The sequence below is a fragment of the Coturnix japonica genome, chromosome 2 (assembly GCF_054131305.1).
Source record: "Coturnix japonica strain WE chromosome 2, WE-NBRP24, whole genome shotgun sequence".
Classification (NCBI taxonomy): Eukaryota; Metazoa; Chordata; class Aves; order Galliformes; family Phasianidae; genus Coturnix; species Coturnix japonica.
This window is the reverse complement of record NC_140664.1, coordinates 36075944-36090690: the sequence shown is the minus strand read 5'-3', so window position 1 is coordinate 36090690 and position 14747 is coordinate 36075944. Positions and strand designations below refer to the sequence as shown.

The 14747-nt window shown below is 35.2% G+C and overlaps 1 protein-coding gene across 5 annotated transcripts in view; it reads right to left on the bottom strand.

Moving 5' to 3' along the window:
• ST18 (ST18 C2H2C-type zinc finger transcription factor) overlaps positions 1 to 14747 on the bottom strand; it is a 174966-nt gene that overhangs the window by 46094 nt on the left and 114125 nt on the right. For all 5 annotated transcript variants that reach the window (XM_032442722.2, XM_085537383.1, XM_032442724.2 and 2 more), the window contains one exon: positions 3471 to 3658. In XM_032442722.2, the coding sequence (XP_032298613.2) occupies positions 3471 to 3658 (188 nt within the window). The remainder of the gene's footprint in view (positions 1 to 3470; positions 3659 to 14747) is intronic.

Here is a 14747-nt window from a genome sequence, read left to right as displayed (position 1 = left end):
GAGAAAAACATGTAAGAAAAGCAAAAAGCTTTTCTTTTAGAAGTGCTATGAAGGTATTAACTTAAAATTTTCCATCTCTTTATTCAAAGGTATCTTTAAATTATTTAATTCACCAGTGCTGTATTTGAAATGACAACTTGTAGCAACAGGAAAAGCCCTTCTAAAATTGTATCTGCCTTATATTATTCTTCACTATTGCTATTTTTGCTGTTGGTAAAGAAATATACTGTCTTACAACATACACCTTCACATATACTTGTACAAATATAATGCACTACATCTATGCATATAGATACTATATATGCAGAATCTATATCATATACAGAGAAACATAAACAAACACACACATTGAAAAATTCCTCTAAAATCCATTTTGTTTTCATCTAAGGTTCCTAAATATTTTCTCAAAATACACCCTAATTACTTGAGCCCCATGAAAGACCTTGAAGGAAAAAAAACAAACATCCATACTTCACTAAGGGCAAGCTTCTGGTCACCACTACAATTGCCACATTAAGTGATAGATCAGGTCATGCACAGGCAAACAGAAATGGTTGTTATGTACAGACTCATAAAGGGCTTGTTAAAGACACCACTGAAGTGCATCCTGTCTTTATAAACATCTTTCTTCAGAAGAAAAGCAGCAGGCAGATGGTAACAGAGGCTGCATGTAGGAGAGGTGGACGGTGTGGAAGACAATATGCCTTTTGTATCTCATTTAATTTTTTTATAAACATTTCCTCTGACAAGGACACTCAAAAATACATCTCCATCATCTTCCTTTCTGGTAATTATCTCTCTAAAATCAACACTGGTTTGCCAGGATCAAGTAAATATTGCCATAGTAACTAAAAGCATTTTTGGATGAAGGGAAGAATTTAGTCACAACACTAGCCCCTTCAATAATGCTGATTATAGGGTACATTCTTTTGTTGGGATCTATTCAACATAAACTGAAAAATTTAACATTTTACTTCCTAGAAAGGAGGATGAATAAACAAGCACAGACTGTTTCCCAAGATGTGTCTGTTCTCTCCCGAATCAGAAGAACTCCAGGTTTAAATAATAAATTAGGCATAGTCTAAAATGCAAATGAAGTTTCTCTCCATAACATAGTGAGCTATTAAGAGAAAGTGTAAAGGGTTATGATAATTTTAAAGTATTATGAACTACAGAAAACAAATAAAAAGCATTTTCAGTGAATATGTCCAATTCATTGAACTATTCTCTCAATCCACTTAACTACCCACATGTGTACAATAATGATTTATAGACATTATACCTAATTATGCATATTTGGGCTGTGTTAGAGTGCCTAACAAAAGCTCTAGAAAGCAACAATTACCTCTGTTGCTTAGCTACATAGTTTAAAATATTCCTATTAAGTGCAGATTATTGTGGAGGGGAAAAGGGGGACAAAAATGCACATGTGCACCACAATGCATTTCACTTTACTGCTGCCAAACTGTTAGCATTTTGGGTCATTTCCAGTTTACATAATTGTTTGGTTCAACTGTTTGTTATATGTTAAAAGAAAATATTGATTAATTCTTATTATTCTTCAGAAAATTGGGCTCACACAGGGAGAGGTGGCCTTGTGCACTGTGTGCATGAAGTTGTGTTTAAAAAAAATGTCTGTAATCCTTAGTGTAACTTTTTAGCAGCTGTTCTGCTGCCTCACACATTGCTGTATTCTGAATAAAGAAGTCTGTTGTCTTCACATGTCAGCAAGTAAGAATGATCATTTGGCTCTATAACAAACTTTAGTCAAACGGTTTTTATTATTTGCTCTTCTGCCATTTGGGAAATGACACATTAACATCAAAGAGTCATTTCAAAAAGTAAGTTGTTCTGTACACTATTCAGAAATAACAATAATAATAAAAATATATAGCAAGGTTTGATAATAGTAGTAGGTATTTTCAATTATTTTTCTAGATGAAAGATGAAAAATAATACAAATGCATCATAACTTGGGTGACTGCTTCTTAAACCATCATAATTGATACTAAAATGAGGAATTTTACAAATGCAATGTTAAAAAATGTGTTGTTTAACTGGTTTTAACAATTCAGATGCCTTGGCTTTGCTTTTGACTCTGTAAATTTAATTTTAAAACCAGTTTGTTTCTCAAAACTAAGTGACTAGGTACAAATAAGGTTCTACTACATTTATGTCAATGGTCTGTCTAAACATTTGCATTTTTTTAGGGGGAAAAAAGAAAAAAATGTAATTAAATAAGTTATGTTCATCTGCATGTGGCACATGTTCTACCTATATGATCATCAAAATAGTTTCTCTTCAGTGAGTTCAGAAAAAAAGACAGAATTCTCCACTGATTTCAGTAGAACAAGAATTTGACTCTAACCTGACAGTTGTCTTCTTCTATCTGTTTATACCTCTATGTAGCTGTCATATGTAGAAGATGTGGAGAATTATTTTCCTCTTAATAAAATCTATTTAGAGTGAATAAAGATCTAAATTCTTAATCTCATTTCTCTGCTTCCTTCCAAAATATCTGAAATGTTTGTGTGAGTAACTTAGTAATGGGAAAGGAAAGTAAATTACCTTTAAACATCTGTAGTAACAACTAAGTAGAATTTAAGTTCATTCTGTATTCTGTTTTCATAGTAGCTATGATTACTAATTCCCCAGTGCCAGATCCCTTTCCTTTTGTCTTGATGGTTGCCATCTCACGATGTCTCTTCCCTTTAAAACAGTGCAGCATTTATTCCACTGATTTCTCCTCACTTCCCTGATTGTCAACTTATGCAGTATTATTTAAACAGATATGCATCTGCCAATTTTGTTTGATGTTCAATGTTCATCTTGAATATAGATATATATATATATATATAACATAGAATGAGACGCAAAGAAAAACTACAGCTATATATTTCTGTATTCCCATGCTCTTCTATATTTTGCAGCATATACGTGGTAGAAGTTTCAGTAAATTGTCAGACATGTCTGGCTTAGCAGAGTTTAAATAACAAGTACAAAAGTGCTGACTCTAATAGTTGTGTTAATCAGAACACACGTAGCCATCACATGCATGAAATTGCTTTGCTAAATGTTAAAGTCAACAACATTTTGCAAAGCATTTTTTTTTATTATTTTTTTTTTTTTTCCCCTAAGAGCTCTATATATTTCAATGAAAATCTGCTCTTCATAAATGCGTTTTTATCTGTGTTGGGCTTAACCTTGTTCTTTGACAGAGCTAGTGGAGAAGCAGATGCTGCTCTATATCTGACCTGCTGCAGTAGTTGTCTCTCTGTGTGACCTACAAAGCATTTACTAGACCCCAGGAGGAGTTGGTACAAAATAATTGGATGGTTAAACCTAGATAGAAACGCACTATTCCAGCTCCATTACAAGCCAAACACATTCTGCATCCTTTTTGAAAACAATGTTTCATAGCTCCCCTTCTGTAGAATTCAGGTTTGAGTGGAGCCTCATTACATGATTACCTGGAATTGAACTGCTATCGAGGACACTGATATCCTCCTGTAAATCTGTCCTATCTTCATTTTCCTCTTTGCATTCCAGACTGGGACTGTAGTGGCGAGGCTTCATTAGGAGAGACTTCCTTTTGTTGACAGGAACACCTGAAATCTGTTCTTCAGCTTTTCTCTTAGCCATGGAGCATTTGTAGGCACTGCAGTGATTAATGGGTAATGACAGAGAAAAAAAGTGAGAGAAGTGAGGGATAAACTGGTTAAAAAACTACCATCATCCTCTTGTCTACATTTCATCTACACAGGAGAGGACTGACACAATATCAGTTCACTTACAGCTGCTGTGAGTTGTATTTAGTGAATATTTAATTTTAGCTCACATTTTTTGTTTTCAGGATCCTGAAACAAATTCACAAATTCACTATCCATTTGAGTGCTGCCAAAATCTCTCTGGGGGAAGGGGAATGAAGAGAAAGACAAAACTAAAAGACCGATAACTCAACATGTTTAATCTTAAGTAATCATATGTTAATCCAAGCTCTGTTGTAGAATAAATACACCCAGGAAGGGATGAAAAAAGATGTAGGCTGGACTGATAATCCAGAAAAAAAGCAGCTAATGGGAAAAATATACCACCAGTTATAGTACAATATACTTTAGTTCCACTGTCTTTATGCTAGTAGTACATTTGCTTTTGTACTCTGTGCTGTTGATCACAGAGGTTTTACTCATTCATTTTTTGATAACTGGTTGACATTCAAATTTAAGATAAGCATGTTATTTTGTGACTCAGTGTTCAATTTTATTATCTTTGATATTCACTAAAAATGTCCACACAGAATTGGGGTGGAGGAATATAATAAATTTTATACTTCTAATGTCTAATTTTGTTTTTGGATTTGTATACCAGATGCAATCATCAGGCCCCATTCAGGCTTTGCAATGCTCCCCTCTTCAATACAGTTCTCCATAGCTGCCTATGTTAACAGAATTGCAGAATCATCTTGGAATGTGCCAATGGGTTGGAACATGCTGATTTCTTGTTACACCCATGTCTTCTTAGATTGTGTCTTCTTAGGTATATTTGTTGCTGCATTGTGCATCCTTTTAGAACAAACTTCTTTGTCATCTCTATAGTCAGAAAGACGGCAAAGCTGTTTATTATAAAGTCATGTTGGGGAAAAAATGAGACTTTGACCCAAAAATGTATCATGTATGACTAGAAAATACAACACGTATTAGATACAGTCATATTTTTCATTCCTTTGCTTTGAGCCAGATCTTTCCATGTATTCACATAAGGTAAAAACTAACCATGTATCTTGAATTCAATTTTAGTCATCATATGCAGTTCAACATCATAACACATTTGAAAGACACTGCATATTCAGAATATTTTTTAGTATGAGTCTCTCAATATCAGTTCTGAGCACTGGCTTCATTTCATTAACTTCAGCCATAAGTGCCTGGTTCAGGATCTTCTCAGGTCTCTGTAAAGACTTTGGAAAGAGGCTCCAACAGACAGCTATTCATCCCACGAAGAACTGGTTGTTTGCAATAAATCGCTCAAATGATCCCCTGGAAAAGGCCTTGTCTAAATACTTAAATTTTGTACAACTGATTTGAGAAGAGATGACTGATTTTTAATGAGGGAGATTATTAGCAGATTTGATATATTTCTTTCAGCTCCTACAAGACCTAAGTATCGATCTACATATTAATTTGCTTCTAGAGAAATTCAATACAACTTAGTATACCATACACTTGATCTGTGTGGTGTATAGGTGTTACATTTGCAGTACCCCACTACGGAGGCTCAAACATTCAACTCACCCTTTAAAATAATTTTTTTGGGTGAATAAGTGACATTGTGCAGTTTTATTGTTCTCCTATGCACATTATTCTAAAAAATTTATGCAGTCTTAATTATAGTATTCATATTATGTCTGTCAGCACTGAAAAAAATAACTATATGAATCTGTGTAATCCACTCAATGGTTTCTCAACGCTAGGCACCCGCAGGGTGTGTTACAAATCTACAAGATGCCCTTAGGTGCTAGATTTTGCATTTGGCTCACTGACTTAGCTTCAAGATTTGGAAAAAAAAAATCCATGTGTACAGAGAACTCCTATTGGTTAAACATATGACAAGCTCTACAGCATAAATTAATCCTTCCAAGGTATCTTATGTGCACTAAATTGGCTCAGGTTCTGATTGTTTTGGATGAAAGCATATGACTAACTTCAGCATTTTGTTTAAAAGGATACCCATTTTTGGCTAAGCACTTTTTTGGCAATTCATCATTGCAAACATGAAGGACGTGGAAATACGATGATCTGCAGTTTGAGGGGAATGTTACAGTTCTGCCATATGCACCTTAAACACAGCAGATATTCATGATCTTCTGAAAGCTAAAATGCCATGGGCATTAGCATTACTGGACACAAACCACCATCTGTAGTTGAATATACTAAGGCTTCTCAGTTATTACTCTGTTTATGAATAGAGGATAACAGGAATACCAAGTTAAAGGTCAGAATCCTAACAGAGTTTAAGTGTCCCTTTAGAAATGATGGCCATATAACAGACATCAGATGTGGATGCAGTACAGATGAATATGCACGATTAGTTTCTAAAAAAGTACAATCAAATGTTTCTTAACTGATATTTGTGAATGACAGTACCATTCATACTGGTTCAGGCAAAATGAATAAATGACAAATGTTTGAATACCCTTCACACAAAATTGCTTTATTAACCAAAACCTTCACAAAGTTTGCCTTTGAATCTCCTTCATTTATTTGTCAAGCTTCAAATTTATCTCCAGTACCTACTGTAACAGTACTTGGGACAATATGAATTTCCAGTGTTTAATTCCCCTTTGACAAAGCTGCAGCTGTTTCTTACAGAAGTATAATTAACAGATTTTTAGAACTGAAGATCCAATTAGATCATCCAGCATACTGTCCTCTTTAACACAGGTCACAGAACTTCATCGAGCTCCACAGCATTAATCCTGTAACTCGTCTGACTGTTGTGTATATTCCAGTGAAGGTAACGAAAAACATAATCAGAACATAAGGTGATTGCTGTATTCTTGCCCACTACCTACAATACTTTTCTGCAAACTTAATGTTAGCTGTCAGCCCATTGGTGTTTCACCATGAAAAACAGCCAGACTCAGACGTTTGCAGATCACAGACAAGATGAACACTAGAGTGCTGCTGCCACCTGTCACCTGCAGTCCTGCATTTGAAAAATAAGAGCACAAGAATCCCACTTGACAATGACTATTTCAGTATGGCAGGAGCAGAAACAACTTTTTAATTTTATTTTATTTTATTTTATTTTTTTTTTTAAGATTGCTCGTAGGTCCCCACGGGCCCCTATGGTTTTGTTTTTTTGGTTTTTTTGGTTTTTTTGGTTTTTTTTTGGATCACAATAAAGCAAATTTCTGAAGCAAAAGTAACTTCATGGTTTCTTTTGATCAAGATTAGTCTTCAGTTTTGCTCTCACATTTTACTGCAGTAAATCAAAAATTTCTTAACCACTGTCAGAACAGAAAGCCTACAGGTATGCCTGGAAGATCAGTCATATCAGAAAGTTTCCTATCAGAAAGTTATCTTGTTCTTATCTGTTTCTCCATACAGAACAACCCCAGTTCCCTCAGTCACTCCTCATAGGACTTGTGCTCCAGACCCCTTGCCACTTTAGTTGCCTTTCTCTGGATGCACTCCAGTGCCTCACAGTCTTTCTTGCAGTGACGGGCTGAAAAGGAAACAGAGTACTGGAGGTGTGGCCTCTATTGCTGTGTACAGAGAGACAATTACTTCCCTTCTCCTGCTAGCAAGACTGTTTCTGACACTAAATTCAACCTAATTAAAAATGATTCCTGATACATTTCATTCTGATTACAGGAGGATAAAAAATAATTGTTGTTTCTTTCCTAGGATGTGCAAATAGGCCAAGAAGAGTTTTTCCAACTCCAGCAGAGTATACTCTTACTTTTGGTGTTGACTCTCTATAGTTCAGGTTTTGACTTTAAATGGAATTTACTAGTTTGCAATAGGCAGTTTGAAGAACTACTGCTTACCAGAATTTCCACCCCACCCCCCTCCCTCTCACCCCCCCTCAGCCTTTTTTTTTTTCCTACATCACAGTGCTTAAAAGTAAAAATGAGAATAAAACCAGGAAGAAAACTTCACAGTAGCTTTTTCAGTTACTTACATTGAATTTAACTAATTCACATAAAGGTAATACATTTGTGCCTTTGTAATATCCATGGCAAGCTGATTTTATCTCTGTCTTAAAAAGTTTCCATTTCTCTCTTTTCCTTCAGTGCATTCACACATAGACACACATACATACGTTAGCACAGATTTGTCATGCTGTAGTTTTTCAAATGGTAAACCTATAATTTAGCTTCTCTATTACTCATCTCATAAATTCAACGTCTAATAGTTTTGTTGCTATTTATCAATGGCTTGCTTGTTGTCATGGAACACTGATTCAGCTGTCAAGGTTATTTGGTAATCTGAGGATCATAAACCAGAAGTTCTTTTTGTCATGAGCCCAAAGTAAATGCACACTTCTTCCCCAGATTAAATGTACTAATATTTTCTGAATAAGTAATTTTAGCACTTTTATAACGAAGAGATTTTTAATGTTATTTTTTTAGTCAGTGATTCAGCTATCAAAAACAATCTTGTATCATATACAGCATTATCCAAAAGGTTCTACTTGTATGTACTGAGACAGACAATGGTAATATACATACAGTGGTGCATTGGTTTGAATCCACAGAACAGTGCCTCAGAAGACAGAGCAATCCTCACAGTCTGTAGTTTTTCCTAATACTGAAAACTGCCTAATTGTCATGTCCATCTTTTTTCATAAATGGTTCATATAAGCAATGTGCATGTCAGGCCTTTACCCTGACCTTTAACCACTTTGTAGCCAGCAAAGATTTTTGTTATTAATATGCTGGCAAGATTTCCAGGCCTCTGGGAGATTTTTTCTTTTCTATTATTCAAAGCAGCCTGCGGGTTTGTAAAGCGTGATAATGGACATAAGAATTGCCATAGTAGGTAAAACCAGGGGTACATTTAACCAGATAACTGATGTTTGCTACTGTCTATAATAGATACCCTGTAAAATAAAAAGAACAGAACGTACCTCTTCTCAAGTATGCTCCTTAGGATAAGGACAGAAGATGACTGTCTGAATATCAAGGAATTTTCATGTATTGTCTAATACTATTTAAGGATTTGGCTCTTCATGTAGGTTTGCACAAGAATAATTAATGGAACACCGCAGTTTCTGGAGAAAACAACTGAATTCTTAATCTCAGTTACTTTTTGACTGATAATTTAGCTATGTTACAAAGATAAATATTAAACTATGGAATTTCAGTTAAATATATATATGCTCATTTGATCTGCAGAATCATTTAACTTCACACCAGCAGAAAAAGGAGAACGTTTGCTCAACTATTCCTTAATGAGATTGTGAGTAAAGATTTTTTTTGGCTTCTTTAGGGCTTGATCAAGTTTTTTCACAGGCTTGCAGGTGTCCCATGACTATCCATCAAATCATAGAATCACAGAACCACAGAATCACCAAGGTTGGAAAAGACCTACAAGATCACTCCAACAATCCACCAATAGTTCATACTAGACCATGTCCCTTAACACAATGTCCAAATGTTCCTTCAACACCTCCAGGGTTGGTGATTCCACCACCTCCCTGGGCAGCTTACTACTCATTTCTTACAAATGGGTAAAGTTGATATTTTAGGTTGCAGGAACACATTACTCAAAGCTGAACTTATAGCTTACAATTGTCTGTCATAATTAGATTTTCTCCTAAGAATTTTAAAGCTGTAAAGGTACTGAAAAGGAATAGAAATTCTGAATGTCTCCCTAACTTAGTCATTTTCTACATCTTTTAGTTACCTAAGAAATAGATGAGTTGGATTCTAAGTAACTGCCTAGTGGCTCCCAAGGGATTAGGCTACAGCTATATGTCTCTAATCCCTCAAATTCAAACAAAAAATCCTGAGCTCCACATAAGCTGATGATAATCAGGAGAAATGACTAGTATTGGGTAGAGGAAGGGGATGATCATATGTTGATTGAAACAACATTGATGTAATTGTTTACAGTAACTAAGAATGCTGGACGTTCCTGAAAGGATATGCAATACTGGACTCCAAAGAAACACAGCTTAGGTTGTCTCATCACTGCAACTGAAGACTCAAGTACTGTAAATTACAGCGTCTTCAGATAGACATTAATGGTTGAGGAAGGTGGAAAGTGACTACAATCCAATTATCTTCTTTGTTTTCAGATTAAGTCAGTCAGATTTATGTTCTGTTTCCTTAAGTAATCCTCATTGTTTGCAGAGACTGCATGCAAATTTTATAGCCTAGTTGGAGTGAGAGTGTTAATATTCTCAGTTGAGGTTGCTCTAAAAGTGAGAGGAGGCAGAAAGACTATTAAGATACTGTCTCATAGTAGTCAGAAGTTGGAATTCACAGAAAGTCTAAAGAGCCACAACATCAGTCAAGTCCACTCAAACTATTCATTATCCAAAGGCTAGGATGTTGTTCTCAATACCATGAAATTAAAGAATCCACATATTCTGATTCTGACAAAGACAAATCCTACATACAGAAAACTGGATAGAACATACTTTTAAGTGACATAAGTTACTCTCAGATTTTACAAAATGAGAGAGAACATAAATTTCTAATGGAAGAAAATAAATTGCATCAATTTTGATGGAAAATAAGAAGTTTATACCCTTGGAAAAATAATAATTATATAGTAATTCCATTTACAGTATTCCACTCAAATTTCATTATAGGTGCCAGGTATTAAACTAAGAAAAGTCAATCAAAGGACATTAAAAATGATTTATTTGTTTATTAAGATCTTCTTGATCAATTACTCATTTGTTTATGTGTTTACTTTTTAAGGAATATACTCAATGAGATGTTTTCCATCCGTGAGACTGATAGCTCAAGATAAGAGTAATGAATGTGCAGTATTTCAGAACTCTTCACATTCTTGCAAAGGTAATCATAGAACCACAGAATTATTTGGGTTCGAAGGAACCTCAAGGATCATCAAATTCCAACTCCTCTGCCACAGACATGATTGCATACCTTTTGATCAAGAACTAGATTAGATTGCTCAGGGCCCCATCCAATCATCCATGTCTTTAAATACCAGGGACAGGGCATTCTCAGCCTCACTGAGCAGCCTGTTCCAACACCTCACCACTTTCTCAGTCAAAGAATTCCCCGACATCTAATAAAAATCTTGTCCATTTAGTTTAAAACCATTCCTCTTTGTCTTACTACTATCTACCTGTGCATAAAGTTGATTTCTCTCATGTTTATAGACTCCTTTTAAGTACTGGAAGCCTGAAGCGAGGTTTCCCTGTATCTTGTCTGTTTTACAGAATACATACATTCTCAAAATTTCTACATCATTTAATTCTGATGCTTCATGATAAAATGAACTTCCCATTTATAAACATCATTCTACCCTGGGGGACATGATGGTACACTTAACTGATGTTTTGTATGTCTCCGAATTTCTCACTGAATTGCGGAATGTGCTGGAACACAGGTTATATGAGAAGACCATTCTACCTCCCTACCCGCAACTGAGAAAACCGTAATCAATGCATGAGGTACAAGTCACTTACTGTCTAAGACCAGAAATAACTCTAGATTAGAATTCCTGAAAAATCTTTTGGAACAGAGTTCTTCAGATAAGGGTAGTTTCCTTCCATCAATATTTTTAAGTGCTAAAATAGGAAGAGATCAAACTAATAAGCAACTAGCTTGTCATTTAGATCTGATGAATTGATATCACTGAAGCAGTGAAAAAAACCTCAGAACTAGAAAGACAAAGATAATTAAAGAAAATAGAAATGTTACTTTTTAAAAATTATAATACACAACACAAAAGTGCATTTCACCTCTTTGTCTCTAACAAAGCCGTAGAAACCAAAACATTTGGCTTATGAGCTGTATCTGTGAGAGATACAGGGCTTGTTCCTATGCACTGTAGCAATCATTCCAGGGTTAAAAGGCATTCCACAAATAGAAAAGGTAACTGTCATACATGGGCAATGATCTTTTTCTCAAATGTCAGAGTTGTGAAAAGTTCAGTCCAGAGCCAGGCCAAGATGAAAGGAAATCACATGAGGTATAAATGAGGAGAAAGATAAAAGGGGGATTCATATTTGTGGACACTAATATGAGCAAAATAAGCTCAGTAACTTTAGGATATTAAAGTGTCTGTCTATATACACAAATTAAAGATTTTGCTAGGAAAAACACAACAGGACGAGACAGATAATAAAGTGGAGAAAATACTGTATCATAACTGAAAGCTGGGTGAAGGGTGATATTGAAAGACATATTTTATTTTAAAAAGACATATAAGAAAAGCAAAAGAGTTGCCACAGCCTTGTTGGTTAAAGAGGATTTATTAGCCCCTATGAAAGAGGCTAGGGAGAAATGGCTAATCATGTTGAGTCGTTATATACTGAGCTTGGAGATGTTTCAGACAGTAAACTAAATGTTATAGGCCACCTGACCAAAAAGAACAACTGGACTGTGAAATGACTGAGCAAATAAAATGAAACACGTTAAGAGTGGAGTGCTGGTAAGTTGGCAATAACATAGGAAAAAATAGTTATGGTAAAGTCTAGCCATGTGATGCCTGAGGCTAAAAGACAAGGATTTCAAATTTTGATTAGAATAAGAACTTAAAATGTAATTATCATGCTCAAGAAATCACTTTTTTTTTCTTTAAAACTCTCTTTTTTTAAACCACAGTTTGCTATTTCAGTATTGTTGTCTCCACAGAAAAGACAGCTCAGAGAACAGCACAGACTGTAATTCTCTTTTCTGAGATTACTGTTCCAGTTTAAAAGCTTGTCAGCTCATAATGATATTCAATGTAGCTAGAGACAGATTTGGGCCCTTTAACAGGAGGTAAGTTATGTTTCTTAAAAGATGGTTTGGAGAAAACTTATTTTTTATTTACTGGAACTCAATAAATTCTTAAACTTGGTGATCTGAATGAGTACCCAAGAGTTTGACCAAATCCTACCCTCTTTTCCATTCAGTCACTCAGTCTGCCTCTGCTCAGTAGGTCAGTAATACATACTTGGACCCAAGCCAAAAATGTAGCTTAGAACAGATTAAGTTCATAGTCAGAACTGTAGATCATCCATACAATCTCTGAATCCAGAAAGCCTTACATGTGAATGGTCAGCCTGCTAACTGCTGTAAATTTGTAAATAACAACCATGCAAATTCCTTCAGTTTGGTTAGAGAAGATGTAAAAGAGGATTACTTCCTTATTTATTTATTTGTTTGTTTGTTTATTTATTTATTTATTTATTTATTTATTTATTTGTTGGCAACAGACAACGGGATCCTAAGTAAGTCATTGTCAGAGACTCTGTTAAACATAAAAGCATAAAAGGACCTGGATTTTTTCCTTTCTTTGCTGACTCTTGCCTGCATGTATTCTGTTTTAGTTTGTTTTTTCTTGTCTGAATCCACCTTTGACATCAGTTAAGCAGAGCAATGCAACTAGTAATAATATTTAACTCATTACTGATATATGTGAAGCAGAAATCCGATGTCATGTCATTTCATTCCCTACATTGCTTGTGGTCATCCATAGAGAATGGATCTGCCATAAGAGGAAGGAACCATTTGGGGCTATAATGTTCTAATACATTCTGTCACTCAACAGAAAGCAATAAGGCATAAACAACTTGAAATTCCAGTACATGGTTAGAAGGATAATATTTACTAGGTGCTGATGAACACTGAAGTTGTGATGGTGTAGACAGCATCTCTGGGAATACATTAAACAACATAATTTTTTTTGGTTCAAAGCAAGAAACATTACAAAACTGTAAAATCATCCAGTCATAGAATCATAGAACTGCTTGGGTTGGAAGGAACCTTGAAGACTTCAGTTCCCACACCCCTGTCTTGAGAAGGGTTGCCACCCACTGGATGAGGCTGTCCAGGACCCCATGGAACCTGGCCTAGATTGGCACCACTTGACCTAGCAAAAAACTCTCAGGCAGAAAAAAACCTGACAGTCTAGCAGCCGCAGTTAAAGTGGTGTGGATTTGCCACATATGGCAAAAGTAACAGTTTCAAAAAAAGTACATTGAAACTAATTACACACTGTAGTTTTTAAATCAAAAGTGAGACTTTAAGGGAAAAAAACAGTAGAACCACACCCAAATAAAATGTCACAGTAATTCAAGACAAGGCAGTGATACTATAGGTGCTGGCTAGACTTACACATAACAGACATTAGAAGATAATGTGAGATGTAAATTTTAAATGTAAATTTTAAATAAATACAGAAGAAAATATAGAGTTCATAGGGCAGGAATCAAAAGGTTTTAACAGCTGCAAATGATTCATTGTAGCGAACAATTCCAACCCTTGGCATATCAAAGGAAATATAAGATATAGTTCCTATTTCAGCTACATTAACAGTTATTGAGAACAGTTCATGAAATAGTCAAGTAAAATAACTACCAAACTCAGGATTACCTGTAAAATGTTAATGTCATTACTTGAGCTCATTCAAAACCAAACCATTTAATTTCTCTCCACTGAAACAAAGGTTCTATTTTCTGAATGAACACTGTATTACAACTTATCATTTCATGTAAAGAATTTCAAGAGGAAAAAAAGAAGTGTTCATTACACACCAGTTCTAAACATTTAATGCAAGCCATGACTCTCTAGCCTGAACATCTGAAAGTGAAAATCTGAGGTGCAATATTTGAATTTTTAGTTTACACCTGTGCTAATGTTTCTGCTTTATTGATATGATTTAACAGTACTGAGAGTGAACTCTGATACTAAAGTATGAAAACATATGGGGGCTACAAAAAGGACAAAGTGCCTGAGGTCTATATGCTCATCAGAGTACTAAGAAAGAGAGAGTAGAAGAGAGGAGGATTAGGGAAAGGCATGGGGAGAGGATTAAGAGAGCCAAAAATGCACAATTCACAATTTGGTGGCTTTTCAAAGTGGGACTAGAATATGAAGAAAGAAACATGGGAGGATATTAGACATGACAGTCTCACAAAATTTTATTTACCATGATATGAACAGTTGATGTACGGGCTATAATTATAAGGACAGGTGAATTTCAGCACTAGTATTTTATTAGGTCTGTGACCATCATGCACTTGCCTTTGCCTCACTCTAAACAGTACCA